The following is a 20,632-nucleotide window of genomic DNA, read 5'->3' as shown; positions in this document are numbered from 1 at the left end:
AAGTGCTCCAGAACCGGACTAAGCCAGGCACAGGCCCCCTGGCGACAGAGAACAAAAGAAACTTGCTATAAAAGAAGGAGCCCTGCTCCTAAGAAATCAGATCCTGCTGAAACAAGAAGAACCTCTGCCTGAGGAGAAGGAACTGGGAAAGCTGTAGGAGGAGTACTGTCCCTGACCTGGGGGATTGGCCTGCAGTGGTTGCCTTGCTGCTGAAGGAGAGGAGAAAGACTACTAAAGACTTTGCTTCAACTGGTGCTTTGAAAAGATCTCCAAGGGCTTGAACTGAGCTTGCCCCCTGAACGAAGTCTCAGGACCAGTGGACTTCACCCCCAGCTCCCCAGAGTCTTTTGGAATTGCCTGCTGCTGTTGTTGGGCCTTCTGAGGGACTGCTTGTCGCAAGGAGCTGGGAGCGCGACACAAGGAAGAGAAGCGTGCCGCCGTCGGAGCTGTTGCCGTCGCATCTCGCAGCGAGTGTCGCCGCTGCAGCATCGCATCGAGCGGTAGCATCTCACATCATTCCGGAAGTGTCTCGCAACGCTGAAGAAGCATGTCGCCATCGTAGCCATCGTAGCTGTCGCATTGCACCGCATCGAGACGAGAGTCTCGCATCGAAGAGGAAGCGTGTCGCCATCGCAGCCATCGTAGTTGTCGCATCGCACCGCATCCAGAAAAGCGCCTCGCATCCACGGAGAAGCGTGCCGCCGTCGGAGCTGCTGTTGTCGCATCTCGCAGAAGGGGTGTCGCCGCTGCAGCATCACATCGACCGGAAGCGTCTCGCACCGTCGGAGAAGAGTGCCGCTTCTGTCGCATCTCGCCAAAGGTGACGCCGCTGTAGCTGACGCATCGAGTCGAGCCTTCTCGCAACATCGGAGAAGCGTAACGCATCTGGAAGATCCCGTCTTTATTTTTTTTGCACCCAGAACTTCAACGCATCTGCATCACTGCAACACTTTCGTTGCCCTGCGTGTCGCATCTAAGGTACATTGACTTAAAGTGTCGCATTTAAGAACTTAAGAGAAACTAAGCAATCTTCTACCAACTAAGCAACCGTATTGTGTATTTTTAATCGTTTAATGGTCTTGTGTTAATCCTATATAAAGAATCTTTATTCCTGTGTGGTGTCCATTTGTAGTGTTGTCACTTGGTTACTGTATGTGTTCACAAATGCTTACCCTATAACGCTCTGAGATAAGCCTTGTCTGCTCGCGCCAAGCTACCTAGAGGGTGAGCAGGGGTTATTTTAGGAGTGTAACCCCTTACCCTGACTAGAGGAAAGGTTCCCTGCTTGTCACAAGTACCTACTTGTGCCAACCAGAGAACCCGGATTCTAACATTCCCCTAGGTGTCCGCCGAGCACCGGGCCAAAAACCCAGGTGACCACCCTTGCAAAACCAGGTTGTTTTGAGGTAGGCAATTTTCATGTCGCCTCAATACGTTTTGGGCCCTTGCCTGTCGCGGGTACTTGGGCCTCCCACACGAGTGAGGCACTGTTTTTATCGGGAGACCCGGGGGAATGCTGGGTGGTAGGAAATTTGTGTCAGCCCGGTGATGCCACAACTTTCCCACACAAAAATGTGTGAAAAAGGGGATTTTTTCAGCTAAATTTGAGGTTTGCAGGGCATTCTGGGTAAGGAAACGTTGGGGGATCCATGCAAGCCATACCTCCCTGGAATCCCCCGGGTGTCTAGTTTTCAGAAATGTGTAGGTTTGGTAGGTTCCCCTAGGTGGCCGCCGAGCACCGGGCAAAAAATCCAGGTGACCCCCCTTGCAAAACCAGGTCGTTTTGAGGTAGGCAATTTTCATGTCGCCTCAATACTTTTTGGGCCCTTGCCAGTCGCGGGTACTTGGGCCTCCCACACGAGTGAGGCACTGTTTTTATCGGGAGACCCGGGGGAACGCTGGGTGGTAGGAAATTTGTGTCAGCCCGGTGATGCCACAACTTTCCCACACAAAAATGTGTGAAAAAGGTGATTTTTTCAGCTAAATATGAGGTTTGCAGGGCATTCTGGGTAAGGAAACGTTGGGGGATCCACGCAAGCCATACCTCCCTTGAATCCCCCGGGTGTCTAGTTTTCAGAAATGTGTGGGTTTGGTAGGTTCCCCTAGGTGGCCACCGAGCACCGGGCCAAAAACCCAGGTGACCCCCCTTGCAAAACCAGGTCGTTTTGAGGTAGGCAATTTTTATGTCGCCTCAATACGTTTTGGGCCCTTGCCTGTCGCGGGTACTTGGGCCTCCCACACGAGTGAGGCACCGTTTTTATCGGGAGACCCGGGTGAACGCTGGGTGGTAGGAAATTTGTGTCAGCCCGGTGATGCCACAACTTTCCCACACAAAACTTTGTGAAAAAGGTGATTTTTTTCAGCTAAATTTGAGGTTTGCAGGGCATTCTGGGTAAGGAAACGTTGGGGGATCCACGCAAGCCATACCTCCCTGGAATCCCCTGGGTGTCTAGTTTTCAGAAATGTGTGGGTTTGGTAGGTTCCTCTAGGTGGCCGCCGAGCACCGGGCCAAAAACCCAGGTGACCCCCCTTGCAAAACCAGGTCGTTTGGAGGTAGGCAATTTTCATGTCGCCTCAATACGTTTTGGGCCCTTGCCTGTCGCGGGTACTTGGGCCTCCCACACGAGTGAGGCACCGTTTTTATCGGGAGACCCGGGTGAACGCTGGGTGGTAGGAAATTTGTGTCAGCCCGGTGATACCACAACTTTCCCACACAAAAATTTGTGAAAAAGGTGATTTTTTCAGCTAAATTTGAGGTTTGCAGGGCATTCTGGGTAAGAAAACGTTGGGGGATCCACGCAAGCCATACCTCCCTGGAATCCTCTGGGTGTCTAGTTTTCAGAAATGTGTGGGATTGGTAGGTTCCTCTAGGTGGCCGCCGAGCACCGGGCCAAAAACCCAGGTGACTCCCCTTGCAAAACCAGGTCGTTTGGAGGTAGGCAATTTTTATGTCGCCTCAATACGTTTTGGGCCCTTGCCTGTCGCGGGTACTTGGGCCTCCCACACGAGTGAGGCCCCGTTTTTATCGGGAGACCCGGGGAAACGCTGGGTGGTAGGAAATTTGTGTCAGCCCGGTGATGCCACAACTTTCCCACACAAAAATATGTGAAAAAGGTGATTTTTCAGCTAAATTTGAGGTTTGCAGGGCATTCTGGGTAAGGAAACGTTGGGGGATCCATGCAAGCCATACCTCCCTGGAATCCCCCGGGTGTCTAGTTTTCAGAAATGTGTGGGTTTGGTAAGTTCCCCTAGGTGGCCGCTGAGCACCGGGCCAAAAACCCAGGTGACCCCCCTTGCAAAACCAGGTCGTTTCAAGGTAGGCAATTTTCATGTCGCCTCAATACGTTTTGGGCCCTTGGCTGTCGCGGGTACTTGGGCCTCCCACACGAGTGAGGCACCGTTTTTATCGGGAGACTCGGGGGAACGCTGGGTGGTAGGAAATTTGTGTCAGCCCGGTGATGCCACAACTTTCCCACACAAAAATATGTGAAAAAGGTGATTTTTTCAGCTAAATTTGAGGTTTGCAGGGCATTCTGGGTAAGGAAACGTTGGGGGATCCACGCAAGCCATACCTCCCTGGAATCCCCCGGGTGTCTAGTTTTCAGAACTGTGTAGGTTTGGTAGGTTCCCCTAGGTGGCCGCCGAGCACCGGGCCAAAAACCCAGGTGACCCCCCTTGCAAAACCAGGTCGTTTTGAGGTAGGCAATTTTCATATCGCCTCAATACGTTTTGGGCCCTTGCCAGTCGCGGGTACTTGGGCCTCCCACACGAGTGAGGCACCGTTTTTATCGGGAGACCCGGGGGAACGCTGGGTGGTAGGAAATTTGTGTCAGCCCGGTGATGCCACAACTTTCCCACACAAAAATGTGTGAAAAAGGTGATTTTTTCAGCTAAATATGAGGTTTGCAGGGCATTCTGGGTAAGGAAACGTTGGGGGATCCACGCAAGCCATACCTCCCTAGAATCCCCTGGGTGTCTAGTTTTCAGAAATGTGTGGGTTTGGTAGGTTCCTCTAGGTGGCCGCCGAGCACCGGGCCAAAAACCCAGGTGACCCCCCTTGCAAAACCAGGTCGTTTGGAGGTAGGCAATTTTCATGTCGCCTCAATACGTTTTGGGCCCTTGCCTGTCGCGGGTACTTGGGCCTCCCACACGCGTGAGGCACCGTTTTTATCGGGAGACCCGGGGGAACGCTGGGTGGTAGGAAATTTGTGTCAGCCCGGTGATGCCACAACTTTCCCACACAAAAATATGTGAAAAAGGTGATTTTTCAGCTAAATTTGAGGTTTGCAGGGCATTCTGGGTAAGGAAACGTTGGGGGATCCACGCAAGCCATACCTCCCTGGAATTCCCCGGGTGTCTAGTTTTCAGAAATGTGTGGATTTGGTAGGTTCCCCTAGGTGGCCGCTGAGCACCGGGCCAAAAACCCAGGTAACCCCCCTTGCAAAACCAGGTCATTTTGAGGTAGGCAATTTTCATGTCGCCTCAATACGTTTTGGGCCCTTGCCTGTCGTGGGTACTAGGGCCTCCCACACGAGTGAGGCACCGTTTTTATCGGGAGACCCGGGGGAACGCTGGGTGGTAGGAAATTTGTGTCAGCCCGGTGATGCCACAACTTTCCCACACAAAAATATGTGAAAAAGGTGATTTTTTCAGCAAAATTTGAGGTTTGCAGGGCATTCTGGGTAAGGAAACTTTGGGAGATCCACGCAAGCCATACCTCCCTGGAATCCCCCGGGTGTCTAGTTTTCCGAAATGTGTGGGTTTGGTAGGTTTCCCTAGGTGGCTGCCAAGCACCGGGCCAAAAACCCAAGTGACCCCCCTTGCAAAACCAGGTCGTTTTGAGATAGGCAATTTTCATGTCGCCTCACTACGTTGTGTGCCCTTGCCGGTCGCGGGAACTTGGGCCTCCCACACGAGTGAGGCATCGTTTTTATCAGGAGACCCGGAGAAACGCTGGGTGGTAGGAAATTTGTGTCAGCCCGGTGATGCCACAACTTTCCCACACAAAAATTTGTGAAAAAGGTGATTTTTTTCAGCTAAATTTGAGGTTTGCAGGGCATTCTGGGTAAGGAAACGTTGGGGGATCCATGCAAGCCATACCTCCCTTGAATCCCCCGGGTGTCTAGTTTTCAGAAATGTGTGGGTTTGGTAGGTTTCCCTCGATAGCCGCCAAGCCCGGGGCCAAAAACTCATGGGACCCCCTTTGCAAAACCAGGTTGTTTTGTGATAGGTAATTTTGATGTCTCCTCAATTGGTTTTGGGCCCTTGCCTGACGCGGGCCCTAGGCCAACCCACGCTAGTGAGGTACCATTTTTCTCGGAAGACTTTGGGGAATGCAGGGTGGGTGGAATTTTGTGGACCCACGCAGATTCTAGAACTTTCCACCACAGAAATTTGAGGAAAATTTGTTATTTTGGACACATTTTTAGGTTTGCAATGGATCCTGGGTAACAGAACCTGGTGAGAGCCAGTTAAGTCACCCCATCCTGGATTCCCCTCGGTGTCTAGTTTTAAAAAATTTACAGGTTTGCTAGGTTTGCCTATGTGCCAACTGCGCCAGGGGCCCAAAATCCACAGGTATTCACATTGCTAAAAAAAAGTCAGAGCCCAGGGGATTTCTGCCGCCCTGGGGGGGAATCGGGAAAGGGGGTTTCATCCCGATATGCCCCTAAAGGGGCAGAAAGACTGTGGCTATTTTTTGTGGGGGTGAGGGCATTGGTATGACCATTTTGGTTAGCCCCCACGCTTAAAAAAAGCCTGCATACTCGCTGGCGCCTAGTGGGCTTTCTGCCCCCCCCCCAGGGGGCAGATCAGGGGCCACTGCCGCCATCTGCCCTCCCGGGGGGGCGGAGAGACTGGAATTTCTCTGGGGGTGTGGTGGGGGTATTGTCATGCCCATTTTGGGGAGCCCCTACCCGTACACTAATAAAACCAAAAAATCCATGGTTTCCTGTGGGCTTTCTGTGCCCACCAGGGGGGCCAGATTGGGGGCTACAGTGGGGGGGAGGGTGGGGGCATTGGCGTGCCCGTTTCGGGCAGCCCACACCCTAAAAGCAATTGCGCAAAAAAAATCCCTGGTGGATAGTGGGCTTTCTGCCCCTCTGGGGGGGGCAGATTGGGGCCTACTGCCCCATCTGCCCCCCAGGTGTGGGCAGAAAGGCTGTAATGGTGGCGGGAGTGGGGGCATTGGCATGCCCGTTTCAGGCAGCCTAAACCCTAAATAAAATCCATCACCCTAAAAAAAATGCGCGAAAAAAATCCCTGGCGTCAAGTGGGCTTTCCACCCCCGAAGGGGCAGATTAGGGGCCAATGCCCCATCTGCCCCCCAGGGGGGGTAGAAAGGCTGTAATGATGGGGGTGGGTGGGGTGGGGGCATGGGCCTGCCCGTTTTGGGCAGCCCCCACCCCTATTTTTTTTTTTTTTAAATTACCTGGTGTCTAGTGGGCTTTTTGCCCCCCGGGGGGACAGATTGGGGGCCAATGCCCCATCTGCCCCCCAGGGGGGGGCACAAAGGCTATAATGGTGGCAGGTGGGTGGGGGCATTGGCAAAAAAACTAAAAACGAATCCCTGGTTTTTAGTGGGCTTTCTGCCCCCCGAAGGGGCAGATTAGGGGCCAATGCCCCATCTGCCCCACGGGGGGGGCAGGAAGACTGTAATAATTAGGGGGGTGGGGTGGGGGCATGGGCCTGCCTGTTTTGTGCAGCCCCCACCCCTATTTACTATTTATTTATTTTTATTTCCTGGTGTCTAGTGAGTGTTTTGCCCCCCTGGGGGGGCAGATAGGGGGCAATGCCCCATCTGCACCCCGGGGGGGCCGAAAGACTGTAGTAATTGGGGGATGGAGTGGGGGCATGGGCCTGCCCGTTTTGGGTAGCCCCCACCCTATTGTTTTTTTTTTTTATTCCCTGGTGTCTAGTGGGCTTTTTGCCCCCCCCCGGGGGGACTGATTGGGGGCCGATGCCCCATCTGGCGGAAAGGCTGTAATGGTGGCGGGTGGGTGGGGGCATTGGCGTGCCCATTTCGGGCAGCCCCCACCCTAAAAAAAACCTAAAAACTAATCCCTGGTATTTAGTGGGCTTTCTGCCCCCCCCCCCGAAGGGGCAGATTAGGGGCCAATACCCCATCTGCCCCCCAGGGGGGGCAGAAAGACTGTAGTAATTGGGGGATGGGGAGGGGGCATGGGCCTGCCCGTTGTGGGCAGCCCCCACCCTTTTTTTTTTTTTATTCCCTGGTGTCTAGTGGGCTTTTTGCCCCCCCGGGGGGACAGATTGGTGGCCAATGCCTCATCTGCCCCCCAGGGGGGGCAGAGAGGCTGTAAAGGTGGCGGGTGGGTGGGGGCATTGGCGTGCCCATTTCGGGCAGCCCCCACCCTAAAAAAAAAACTAAAAACTAATCCCTGGTGTTTAGTGGGCTTTCTGCCCCCCCCAAAGGGGCAGATTAGGGGCCAATGCCACATCTGCCCCCGGGGGGGCAGAAAGACTTTAAGACTTTAAAAATTCCGTGGTGTCTAGTGGGCTTTTTGCCCCCCCGGGGGGGGGCAGATTGGGGGCTACTGCCCCATCTGCCCCCCAGGGGGGGCAAAAAGGCAAAATAATGCCAATTTTTTATAGGGGGAGCAAAGGCCCTTGCCCAAGTGGCCGCTCCCCCCTCCCTGGTGTCTAGTGGGTGGATCCCTGCTTGGGGATCGCCCTCCTGTGGCGATCCCCAAGCAGGGATCCACTGGGGAGGGGTACCATTCGAAAGGGGAGATTCTCCCCTTTCCAACGATACCTCTCCCGTCTTTCTATGTGTTCAGGGGGCTGAGAAAGCCCCCTGAGCACGTAGAAAGTGAAACTGAAATGAGCCTCTTGGCTCATTTCAGTTTCACTTTCAGTGTAATGACGTCGGCGCGACGTGCGCGTCGATCATCATTACAGGGAAAGCAGGGGGGGGGCCTCGGGAGCTAGGGAAGCTCTTCTCCAGCTCCCGAGGCTATTTTTAATTAAAGGGAATCCCTCTGGTGCCCGCACCAGAGGGATTCCCCAGGGAATGCCTCATGATGAGCTGGACTCGTCATGGGCACAGCGCGACTGTGCTGCATGACGAGTCCAGCTCGTCATGGGCACAGAAAGGGTTAAATAAAGTCTAGGCGGCGGTAGCAGGCAGCACAGTGCAGGCGGTGGATGCTGTCATCTCACTGCATGCAGCCTCGGGATGCGTCAGCGTTTTTATCTTTTTAACAGGAGATGCGCGTTGTAAATGCCATTGCCACCTGTATTTAAAGTTGCCACCCACACTGACTACAGCAAGCTCTGCAGCCGAGGTTTCCCACCACTCAGAGACCTCCCAGACAGCAGGCCTTACAAAGGCCAAAGTTGCTCCGTTTACAAAGGGCCACTATTTTTACCACCCACTTCACAAATGTGGAGCACTTTCATTTTGGGACCCAGGATTGTTTTCTGCCTCAGCCCGTACCCGGGACAGCCCAACCGGGGAAGACAGAGCCTGACCCTGGGAGGTAAGAGACAGCCTGACTAACCCTCCCTGGTAAACACAGACCAACCCTAGTAGGTAAGAGACAGCCTGACCCTCCAAGGTAAAGGGAGCCCAACCCCAGGAGTTAAGAGACAGCCTGACCCTCCCTGGTAAAGAGAGTCCGACCCTGGGAGGTAAGAGACAGCCTGACTAACCCTCCCTGGTAAACACAGACCGACCCTAGTAGGTAAGAGACAGCTTGACCCTCCCTGGTAAAGAGAGCCCGACCCTGGGAGGTAAGAAACAGCCTGACCCTCTCTGGTAAAGAGAGCCTGACCCTAGGTGTTAAGAGACATTCTGGCCCCTCCTGGTAAAGAGAGCCTGACATTGGGAGGTAAGCAACAGCCTGACCCTCCCTGGTAATGAGAGACTGGCACTGGGAGGTAAGAGACACTCTGGCCCTCCCTGGTCAAGAGAGCCTGGCACTGGGGGGTAAGAGACAGCCTGACCCTCCCTGGTAAAGAGAGCCTGACCCAGGGAGGTAAGAGACAGAATAATCCTCCCTGGTTAAAGACAGCTTGACAATGGGAGGTAAGAGACAGAATAACCCTCCCTGGTAAAGAGAGCCTGACACTGCCAAGAAAGAGACAGCCTGACCCTGGGAGGTAAGAGACAGTCCGACCCTCCATGGTAATGTGAGCCTGACACTGGGAGGTAAGAGACAGCCTCGCCATCTCTGGTAAATGTGAGCCTGACCTTGGGAGGTAAGAGACAGCCTGACCTTGGGAGGTAAGAGACAGCCTGACCCTACCTGGTAAAGAGCCTGACCCTGCCATGTAAGAGACAGCCTGACCCTCCCTGGTAAAGAGCCTGACCCTATCTGGTAAAGAGAGCCTGACCCTGGGAGGTAAGAGACAGCCTTATCCCCTGGTAACGACGAACACAGACAGCTAAACCCTCATGGTGAGTTTGAGAAACAAACATCCTTGAGCGTCTCCAGCACAGACAGCTTAATGTCCCTTAGCCCCCGGCTTACCCATCAAAGCTGGAAGAGACAGCCTGACCCTCCAAGGCAAGAAAGACTACTTTTTCAATGCAGGGTGCAGGTTCACCCTCCCAGGTCAGCCTGAGCAGAGAGACAGTCTGAGACTCCGCCCCAAGTACGATGCAGCCTCATTTAGGAAAAGAGGGGGTTTGACTCATTTAGTCCTAGGTTAGACCCTGATGGTAGAAACACACAAAAAGAGGTAGATTGACTGATAGACGTCCTATTTATGTTTTCCGAATGTAGTTTCAGGAAAGGAACAGAACTACTTTGTAAAAACTGCCCCCACCCACAACAAGTTGTGGCATGCTTCATCATAGGGCTGCTACTGACGCCTCTGCGCCAACCAACGCTAGAGGCGGAGCAATAGGGAGGGGTAAACAATACAAACTGTGAAAAGAGAAGGGAAAATACAGGATCCTAGTAAAGTGCAGACATATAATGAGTTAAAACTGGCTATGGGACATCTTCCTAATATTTTTATTCCTCGACACCCGGAGAGACTGACTCGTCATTGTTATGATTAGTGGGGTGAGCAGATGCGGGCATACATGAGCATACCCACTTCCACTCATCCACTCACCAGTGCGCACACTCTCTGACATCCATCCACTCACCAGCGAGCACACTCTGACATGCATCCACTCACCAGCGCGCACACTCTGACATGCATCCACTCACCAGCGCACACACTCTTTGAAATCCACCCACTCACCAACGCGCACACTCTCTGACACCCATCCACTCACCAACGCGCACACTCTCTGACACCCATCCACTCACCAGCGCGCACATTCTCTGACACCCATCCACTCACCAGTGGGCACACTCTCCAACACCCATCCACTCACTAACGTGCACACTTTCTGACATCCATCCATTCACCAGAGCGCCCTCTGTCTGACACCCATCCACTCACCAGCGTGCACTCTCTCTGACACCCATCCACTCACCAGCGTGCACGCTCTCTGACACCAATCCACTCACCAGAGCGCGCACTCTCTGACACCCATCCACTCACCAACGCGCACACTCTCTGACACCCATTAACTCACCAAAGCGCACACTCTCTGTCACCCATCCACTCACCAGTGCACACACTCTCCAACACCCATCCACTCACCAACACGCACACTTTCTCTAATCCATCCACTCACCAGAGCGCACACTGTCTGACACCCATCCACTCACCAGCGTGCACACTCTCTGACACCCATCCACTCACCAGCGCGCACACTCTGACATGCATCCACTCACCAGCACGCACACCGTTTGAAATCCACCCACTCATCAGAGCGCGCACTCTCTGACACCCATCCACTCACCAACGCGCACACTCTCTGACACCCATCCACTCACCAGCACGCACACTCTCTGACACCCATCCACTCACCAGCGTGCACATTCTCTGACACCCATCCACTTCCCAGTGCGCACACTCTCCAACACCCATCCACTCACCAACGCGCACACTTTCTGACATCCATCCACTCACCAGAGTGCACACTGTCTGACACCCATCCACTCACCAGCGTGCACACTCTTTGACATCCGCGCACTGAACAGAGAATGCACTCTCTGACACCCATCCACTCACCAGCGTGCACACTCTCTGACACCCATTCACTCACCAGAGTGCACACCCTCTGACATCCGTTCACTCGCCAGCGCGCACACTCTCTGACATCCATCCACTCACCAGTGCACACACTCTCACATCCATCCACTCATCAGCGCGCACACTCTTTGACATCCACCCACTCACCAGAGGGCGCACTCTCTGACACCCATCCACTCACCAGCGCGCACACTCTCTGACATCCGTCCACTCACCAGCGCGCACACTCTTTGACATCCACCCACTCACCAGAGCGCGCACTCTCTGACACCCATCCACTCTTCAGTGTGCACACTCTTTGACATCCACCCACTCACCAGATCACGCACTCTCTGACACCCATCCATTCACCAGCGTGCACACTCTGTGACACCCATCCACTCACAAGCATGTACACCCTCTGACATCCATCCACACACCAGCGCGTACACTCTCTGACATCCATCCACTCACCAGCATGTACACTCTCTGACATTCATTCACTCACCTGCCGCACACTCTGACATACATCCACTCACCAGCCTCACACTCTCTGACATCTATCCATTCACCAGCGCACACACTTTCTGACATTAATCCACTCACCAGCACGCACACTCTCTGACATCCATCCACTCACCAGCACGCACACCTACTCACACCCAGCCATGCACAAGCACACTCACTCACAGTCGTCTGTTCACAAATGCACACACTCACACACCCCAGTCACAAGCACAAAAACGGACACACTTGCTCACACCCATTCACTCACACACAAATACACATACATTCATAGATACACGCTTACACCCAAACATTCAACAAGCATTTGCAATGCAATAGGTCTCGCATTTATAAGAGTTTGAGCTATTGGCATTGTAAAATTACAATGCCTTTTATTTATGTTTTGGTTTTAAAACAAATAAAAGGCATTGTCATTTACAATGTCAGTAGCATAAACTCGCATAAAAGCAGTGTGTGGAGTGCAACAGTGTGTGGTGTGCAGCAGTGTGCGGCGTGCAGCAGTGTGTGGTGTGCAGCAGTGTGAGGCATGCAGCAGTGTGCGGCGTGCAGCAGTGTGTGGCGTGCAGCAGTGTGTGGCGTGCAGCAGTGTGTGGCATGCAGCAGTGTGTGGCGTGCAGCAGTGTTTCGTGTAGCAGTGTGAGGCATGCAGCAGTGTGTGGCGTGCAGCGGCATGCAGCAGTGTGTGGCGTGCAGCAGTGTGTGGCGTGCAGCAGTGTGCGGCGTGCAGCAGTGTGAGGCGTGCAGCAGTGTGAGGCGTGCAGCAGTGTGTGGCGTGCAGCAGTGTGTGGCGTTCAGCAGTGTGCGGCGTGCAGAAGTGTGTGGCGTGCAGCAGTGTGAGGCATGCAGCAGTGTTTCGTGTAGCAGTGTGAGGCGTGCAGCAGTGTGCGGCGTGCAGCAGTGTGCAGCGTGCAGCAGTATGTAATGCAGCAGTGTGCGCAGCAGTGTGTGGCGTGCGGTAGTATGCGGCGTGCAGCAGTGTGCAGCATGCAGCAGTGTGTGGCGTGCAGCAGTGTGTGGCGTGCAGCAGTGTGAGGCGTGCAGCAGTGTGTGGCTTGGTTTGTAAACAACAAGAAAAGCGGACATCAAAGGAAGGGTGGGAGGGAACGAGCATATGGGGTGTGAGTTATAACGAAAGTTAATTGTTGTAAGAGGGGATGCAGGAAGTGAGGCAGAGCGCGCGCTGGCGAAAGCAGTCTGCTGCTTTCAAGTCCGATGCCAGATGCCAGCTTCACGCTTGAATGCCTCACATGCACTGGCCATAAACCGCACTCCTAAGGTCTTGTGCCCCTTACTAAATCTCTCTGAATGTGTGAGGCGGCGCACGCGCAGGAAGTAGCTGTTGGCAAATGGAATGCGCGTGGTTGTGTGCTGACCACCACCCGATCCGCCTGGGAAGCCTTTGGGAGCCTTTTCTGAAGCCCCTACATAAGTCTCGCCTTGCGATCGCTTACGCGAAAGCCAGGCGAGACCTAAAAAGCACTTACCGGGCTGCAGCGAAGACAACGGGACCAGCAAGGGGGGGCGGGAGAGTACAAAGGCACTATAAGGCGCTGGAGGCATAAAGGAGGGAAGGGGAACATAGAAGATCCGCTGCCTCCTCTCATTGGTTAACATGGTATTGGTTCAGCCCTAGGAGGGACGGACCTTCCCTTACAGACTGGGGTGGGGCCAGTGATACTTGTTGACCCCACGCCACTCCGTGACGAGGGGTCATTGATAGACAGTCATCCCAGGGCACTTCAGCGCTTAAACCTGATGCACTAAGGGCTGACTGTTTGTGACAATCCCTCTCATCAGAAGGGGGAGGACCTCACAGGGCTTTGCTGGACTGATGAGGTCACTGCACTAAGTACTGTGAAATCTTCAGTCCAGCAAAGGATGGCTCAGGTTTTCAGGTGCCTGTGAAGGCGCATGTAAAGCACTTGACTGCCTGACCCTGACATAGTGAGTGTGTCTCAGGTTGACCTTTGGTCAGACTGACCAACATAAATCATTTTTTAAAAAACGGAGGTGGGGGGAGCCCTGCTGCCCACAATGAAGGGCCACGCCTGGTGTCCACCACCTGCAAATAAAAGCACAAATTAAGTACTGGGGAAGCTCCTTACGTTGCCAAATCTTTTTCTAATGATGATATTCTAGTAACTCAGGCACTAACACCAGCTTCTACCTACTCACTCCTAGGACTGAGGACAAAATGAGGGCCCTGCTGATCTGTGTGGTGGCTGCCGTCTTTTTCTTCCAAGGTGAGTAGGTCTCCTACATTAAGGGGAAATGGGGTGGAAATGGGGGCAAGGGATTGGAATGAAGTATGGTAAGTGTTGTTTGTAGAAGGCAACTTGCCTCTGCACCCCCTGAATGTAAACACATGGGGCCACTTCTATATTACAGGCCCATTGCTTTGTGAAATTGTAGACCCCTCAACTATACAAGTATATTGGGGCGTGGCTTGGCTGCAGGGCGGAATGGCTGCCTGAAACCGCAGCTCCGCCGATCGAGCTCATTAATTCGTCATTTATTTGCTGCACTGGTGTCTGGACTCGGACCCCTCGACCCTGGTGAGGCGCACAGAGTATGCGCTCTGCCCGATGCGACTCCTGGTCTCGCGCTTGGAGCAGAAGCGGTGCTTGGCCTGGCAGGCAGCGAGCGGAGAGGCGGCCTGTAGCACTCGCGAAAGCCGGGGTCTAGCGTAAGGCCGGGCTCATGGGGGTGCCGCATCGCGGAACGGAGATCTCCCGCTCCGACTGGCCCTGGAGCTACGGACTGAACAACGCATACGCCCGATCGTGGAGCCATAGTACAGGAGCAGCGGGACTGGCACTGCGGCTCGTTGCTATCTGTTTGGCGGTAGGGTGAAGAGAGAGCCCTGCACGTCGTCGCGCTCCGAGGTCTAGGAGGGCGCTGAGGAGACGTGGGGCTGGAGCCTGTGCCGGTGATCGTGGGACACTGCCGAGCCGCGGCCGGCGTGGTCGCTGGGCCCTGACCCGCGGGGAGAGTTATCGCTTCGCGCCTGCGGAGCGCCCGCGATCCCCCTGGATCTTTGGTGCCTGGGTCGGGCCCCGCGGTGAAAAACGGAAGATGGCCATTTTATCCGAGGAAGCTGCGCTGCTGGCGGCTGACATTATGGGCCCCGACAATGAGGACTGATACAACTGGTCGGCTGAGGAGGCTTCCCATTGCCTTGCGGTGGAGCCGGTGACGACGCGCTGAGGTGCTGCGGCCCCTGGTGAGGTAGGGGGGCAGCTCATGGTGGAGGGGCTAGTTTAACCTTCGGCGCCTGGATCGTGAGGCGCGAGCCGCCATTTTGACGGGCGCCCTACCCGGCGGGAGTGTAAGCTGAGGCCGGGAGCACTGCTGTGGCCCAAGGGGCGAAATACGCGGCCTTGCCCTGGGGGGCTGGAGCGGAGCTGCGGTGCGGGGGGTGCCCTGAGTCGGGGGGTCCGCGCTGCGGCGGTCCCGTGCCGGCGGCTGTAGTTGCTGCACTGAGGTCATACCCTGGTGCGGAGGACGTTGCCCCCCCGGGCTGTTGGCGACGATTGTCCATCTTGCTGCCGGCCGCGGGCACCTGGCGCTGGGTGCCTGGAGACGTGAGCGGAAACTGAGGTGGGACTGCCCCTGTCAGCGGATTGAGTTGGGTCACGGACATGGGTAAACCCGACACGAGGCAGCCGAGGCTCACGTTCGACAAATCCAAACAGAAAACGTCGGACCAAGATCACCGAGATGCTGACGCTGCGAGGGACGAACGCAGTGGCTCTCAAGATGCGGACATCAAATCGATGTTCCAAGAATTAAAGGCGAGCCTGCAGGGCATAGACAGCAAAATGGATGCGCTGGCTGCACGAATGGACAGCATCACGACACGGATGGACAAACAAGAGGGCAGAGTAGAGGTCCTGGAAACACGGGTAGCCGACACGGAGGAGAGCCAGACTGACCTCGTCAAAAAAATGTGTGGTATGGATAAGGTCCTAGCTCTCATACAACAAAAGAATGAGGACTTGGAAGCGCGCTCGAGACGCAACAACATCCGCATCACGGGTGTGGTGGAAACTACGGATATTACTAACATGGAACAATATGTCGAACAGATGATGAAAGATTTGTTTAGGTCGGGACTATCGTCGATGTTCCTCGTAGAAAGGGCGCATAGAACTTTGGGACCAAAGCCCAAGCCGGGAGCACCATGTAGGCCCATCATTGCACGCGTCTTAAATTACAGGGACAGAGACACGATATTGCGTATGGCAATGGACATCAAAGACGTGCAGTACAAAGGCAACCACATTGCAATATACCCGGATTACACTATGCCAGACCGCTCGCAGAGAATTCCTGCCAGCGAAAAAGGTCTTCCAACAAACGGGCACGAAATATTCCCTAATCTACCCTGCGAAACTCAGGGTACAGGGCCCCGGTAAACCATCGTTCTTTTTGGACGCGAAAGCGACTTTGCAGTACGCGAAACAACTGGCAAGAGACCAAAAGAACCAAACACCCACAGAGGGGCCGGACCTGCAGGACAGGCTGAGTGATGTTGAGTGATCAATACTGTTCGTTATTTGATATACTGTTGTGGCTTACCTGTCTAGGCCGGCCTGGGGCCTAGTGTTTACCTGCTGCAGAGGGGGTTACCTTATCGGGTTGAGTAGGGTGTATTTATGACTGCAGTTTCGGGGGAGGGGGGTCCTCGAGCCGACACGCTAGGCCAGCGCTCGATCGCCCTGTCATGAGTACGGGGTTAGTAGGTGGCCAACCTGCGCACCTCAGGGGACGATTCCCACACATTGGTTACTGCCTATGGCCTTAGTTACAGTTGTTATGGTGGGGGGGTGGCCTGGGGGGCTATTGCACAACCTAATTGGGGGGTTGGAGCGGGTGGGGAATATGTTACCTTGAGTTTGGGGGACGATGAGGTTGTGTGTTTGTTTAGGAGTGTTGAGTCAAGGGAGGCGAGATTTGGTGATGCATCGACTGCTGTAGAACGTCCACCGCCCTGTGGGCAGCCACTATACTCACTGTGTTATGCCCATCTTCGCGCGCTATGGCCCGCTTGGCCGTTGGTCTCAGATTCGCACTTCTTCTGTAGGTGACCGCGTGATGTGTTGTTTGGGAATGGCCCGCTGTTGGAATGTGGTTTTTTCAGGTCCCTGACGCCGTGCAGCACATAAGGTGTCTTACTTGGAATGTTCGGGGCATGAATGATAGATGCAAGGTCCGGCTGGTTCAGGCCTTCTTACTCAGAAAAGATGTAGACATATGCCTCCTGCAGGAGACCCATTTGACAGCTAATGCTGCACAGCTGCTCCGGCATACTCGATGGGGTGAGATAGTACACGCCTCTTATTCTAACTACTCCAGAGGGGTGGCGGTACTGATTAGAAGGGGTCTTCAATGGACGACACACGAGGAAATCAGGGATACTGGAGGCAGGTACATACTGCTCGTGGGGACGCTGTGCGGCATGAGAATGGTGCTGGTGAATGTGTATGGCCCGAATGATGACAACCCTGCCTTCTACGAGGATTTGTGGTATAAGGTGAAGGCTTGTGGCCCGGCAGCGATTCTGTGGGGTGGAGACTACAATGTTGTTCTTTCCAACACTCTGGATAGACAGGGCGCAGCCAGAGAGCATCACCCTAGAGCGTCAGAGGCACTCGGATGTATTATCCAGGATGCGGAGCTGGTAGATTCCTGGAGGCTACTTCACCCCGGGGACCGCGCGGGTACATGCATAACAGCGCATAGAGCGGCCTGGTCCAGGCTGGACTACTGGCTGCTGTCCAGAGATTTACACACCTCGGTTCTTGAGGTGACACACCTGCCGAGATCGCTATCTGACCATGCCCCGGTATACTTGTCCTTGTCCACACCAACACAATATGTACAACCGTTTAGTTGGCGGTTTCCCTCCCGTGCGCTGCGCGACCAGGTATTCCAGCAGGAATTGCGCGATAAGCTAGAGGAGTACTTTGAGATCAATGAGGGTACTGTGGGATCGCCGGGCACGCTCTGGGAGGCCTGTAAGGTAGTCACGAGAGGATATTGTATGTCGTTAAAAACAGGAGTACTGAGATCCATAAGAGATACACTTAGTAAATTAGAAACGGAACTTGCACAGCTTGAGACTGCCTTGCTAGATGCGCCGACGGATAGATTGCGTGCAGAATTTAGATCGAAGCTTACTAGATATCAGCAGGAGGCGGACAGAGAAGTAGCGTATTTGTCTAAAGACTGCCAAGCCAGACGGTATGGTGAAGGAGATCGCGCCGGACGCACGCTAGCTAACATGCTGCGGCCGCCACGAGGGTCGGCTCATATCCTGGAACCACAGGGGGCAGAGGGTAACATAGTACGGGAACCACCAGCTGTACTTGCAAACATGACAGATTACTATAGGGCCTTATACACTTCCAGGGTGACGCCTGAGGACAAGGTGCTCAGCGACTACCTGGACACCATAGCTTTAGCGTGGTTCAATGATAGTGCCCGGCAATACATGGACTTACCGTTCACGCCCGACGATATAAGAGCGATAATAGCTGGTTTGCCACCTTGTAAAGCACCGGGCCCTGACGGGCTGACTGCAGCCTTCTATAAAGAATATGCAGACATCCTGGTCCCGAGATTGCATAAGGTTTTTGAGGAGGCAGTAGAGAGTGGCGTTCTCCCGCAGTCGATGCGTGAAGCCTTGATTATCACACTGCTTAAGCCTGGTAAAAACCCCATAAGCCCAGACTCCTATCGCCCGCTATCACTCATAAACCTTGACGCCAAAATTTACGCGAAGTTGCTCGCCGACCGCTTAAAATATATGTTGCCGCAGATAGCGCTCTCCGACCAGTCGGGATTTGTAATGGGGCGGTCCACTTCGCATAACCTGAGAGTGCTGTTCAGTCTTCTGCATTATCTGGATCCAAAGGTGCAGGCCACGGCGGCGCTGTTGGATGCGACCAAGGCATTCGACTCTCTAGAGTGGAAATTCCTACGGACACTTTTCACCCAAATGGGGTTCAGCCCGCCATTTGCCAGGCGAATTGGCATTCTTTATAATGATCCGTCGGCCAGGGTGCGGGTAAATGGTCAGACATCTGCCCCTTTCTCCATTACCAGAGGGACCCGGCAGGGATGCCCACTGTCGCCGTTGCTATTTGCTATCGCAACGGAACCCCTGGCGGCTCGCATGAGACAACACCATACTCAGCGTAGCATCGGCTTCACGTCGCGCGGTCTGCTCATATCGATGTATGCCGACGACATCACCATATACATGTTGAATCCGCTGGAGAACTTTGACCCGCTAATGAGAGAGGTGGTGCGTTATAGTGGCCTTACTGGCATAGATATAAATTGGTCGAAGTCAGTGATGTTGCCACTGACGGATGGCACAACCAAGTGCCACACGGAATTCCCGATCGCCTGGGCTACGGACGAGGTCAAGTACCTGGGCGTAAGGATGAGCCGCTCTGTTCAGGACATTTGGCTGTCCAATTTTGGGGTGGCCATGGAGTGGCTAGAGTGCAAAGTAAAGAGATGGAAATCACTGCCGCTATCTTTGACGGGTCGCATAGCCATTGCAAAAATGGTTGTGGTGCCTAAATTTCTCTATCTATTTGTGAACGTCCCCTTGCCATTACCGAAGGTTTTCTTTCGCCGACTCCGATCGGCCATGATTGAACTGGTCTGGGCGGGCAAGCAGCCCAGAGTAGCCTGGAATCTCCTCACGCTTCCCTTCAGTCAGGGGGGCCTGGCAGCCCCGGACTTTGAGCTGTATGCATATAGTGCACAGGCCCAATACCTGCACTACTGGCATCACCCGATCCCTTACCAACCTCACGTGGCGATAGAGATGGACGTGGCGGCGCCCTGCCCACTGAGGACAGCGGTGTACCAGAGATACAAACGGTCCCAGGACGACATTGACACCGTTGAAATGGTGCGTTGGGCTTGGTCGAACATTGCGAAGCGCACGGGCACGTCTGACTTATATGCCCCGAGTATGCCGCTGGAGGGCAACCCACTACTAGGCCCACTGACAGACGCGGCAGTGGTGCGTCGGGCGCATGACTGCGGTCTGAAGGTGGCGGGCGACTTGTACCCGGATGATACTTTTCTTACAGTGCAGAGCATGGTCGCTGCGCCCGCACCGACGGCATCGGAGCCATTACTGTACTATCAATTGTGGTCGGCCTGTAAACACAGGTACCCTACGTTCCCGAAGGCTCCGCCGACGCTGGCAGCACTGGAGGACGTACTATCGAACTCCTCCTCGCGTAAACTGATCACACGCATCTATAGGGTTACTCAAAATACAACACCTGTTGCGCACGTGGACTCCAGGGCATTGTGGGAGGGTGAAGCTGGCATAAATATCACGGAGAAACAGTGGGAATTTTGTTGCACCCAGCTTGAACACCTGTCACCTAATTATAGACTGCGACTGATACACTTTAACTATTTGCATAGGACATATCGCACACCCATTCAACTCTTTAAGATGGGATTACAGGCTGACACAAAGTGTTGGCGTTGTGGTGAGAGGGAGGCTACGTTCTTTCACCTTGTATGGGTGTGTGGCTCAGTACATAGCTTTTGGGCTGCAGTCTTCCATACAATAGGGAGGATAGTGGGCACAACCATGGATCCGGACCCACTTATGGCCCTCCTCGGATTCGTGAAGAATGTACCTAATACGTCGCGTAGGCTTGTGGCCCTTCTGTTATTGCTTGCCAAGCGACAAATAGCGATACACTGGAAGAAAAAGGCTCCCCCGAAAATATCTGGTTGGGTGGGATCAGCGGTGTACTGTAAGGAACAACTAACTGCCTACTGGGACCAGATGCCGCAGCGCTCACGGCCTGTGGATATATGGCAGCCGCTGGTGGACTGGCTGGCAGGGGCGGAAGCGAATGACGAGGACTGAGGAACTGAGTTGGATGACTGGTGCTGTGGCGCAGCTGGCGTGGGGCTGCGTAGTGGGGCAGAAGTATGGGGGGGGTGCTCACCCCGA

The 20,632-nt window shown here is 54.3% G+C and overlaps 1 protein-coding gene across 2 annotated transcripts in view; it reads left to right on the top strand.

Annotated features, from left to right (window-relative positions):
• Window positions 1–20,632, top strand: part of LOC146811362 (uncharacterized) — a 70,794-nt gene that overhangs the window by 12,674 nt on the left and 37,488 nt on the right. For both annotated transcript variants that reach the window (XM_085618478.1, XM_085618477.1), the window contains exon 2: window positions 13,807–13,868. In XM_085618478.1, coding sequence (XP_085474604.1) covers window positions 13,820–13,868 — 49 coding nt within the window. In that variant the 5' untranslated portion in view covers window positions 13,807–13,819. The remainder of the gene's footprint in view (window positions 1–13,806; window positions 13,869–20,632) is intronic.

This window comes from Triturus cristatus, chromosome 7 (genome assembly GCF_964204655.1).
Source record: "Triturus cristatus chromosome 7, aTriCri1.1, whole genome shotgun sequence".
Classification (NCBI taxonomy): domain Eukaryota; kingdom Metazoa; phylum Chordata; class Amphibia; order Caudata; family Salamandridae; genus Triturus; species Triturus cristatus.
The sequence above is the reverse complement of the archived record's forward strand: the minus strand, read 5'-3'. Positions and strand labels throughout refer to the sequence as shown.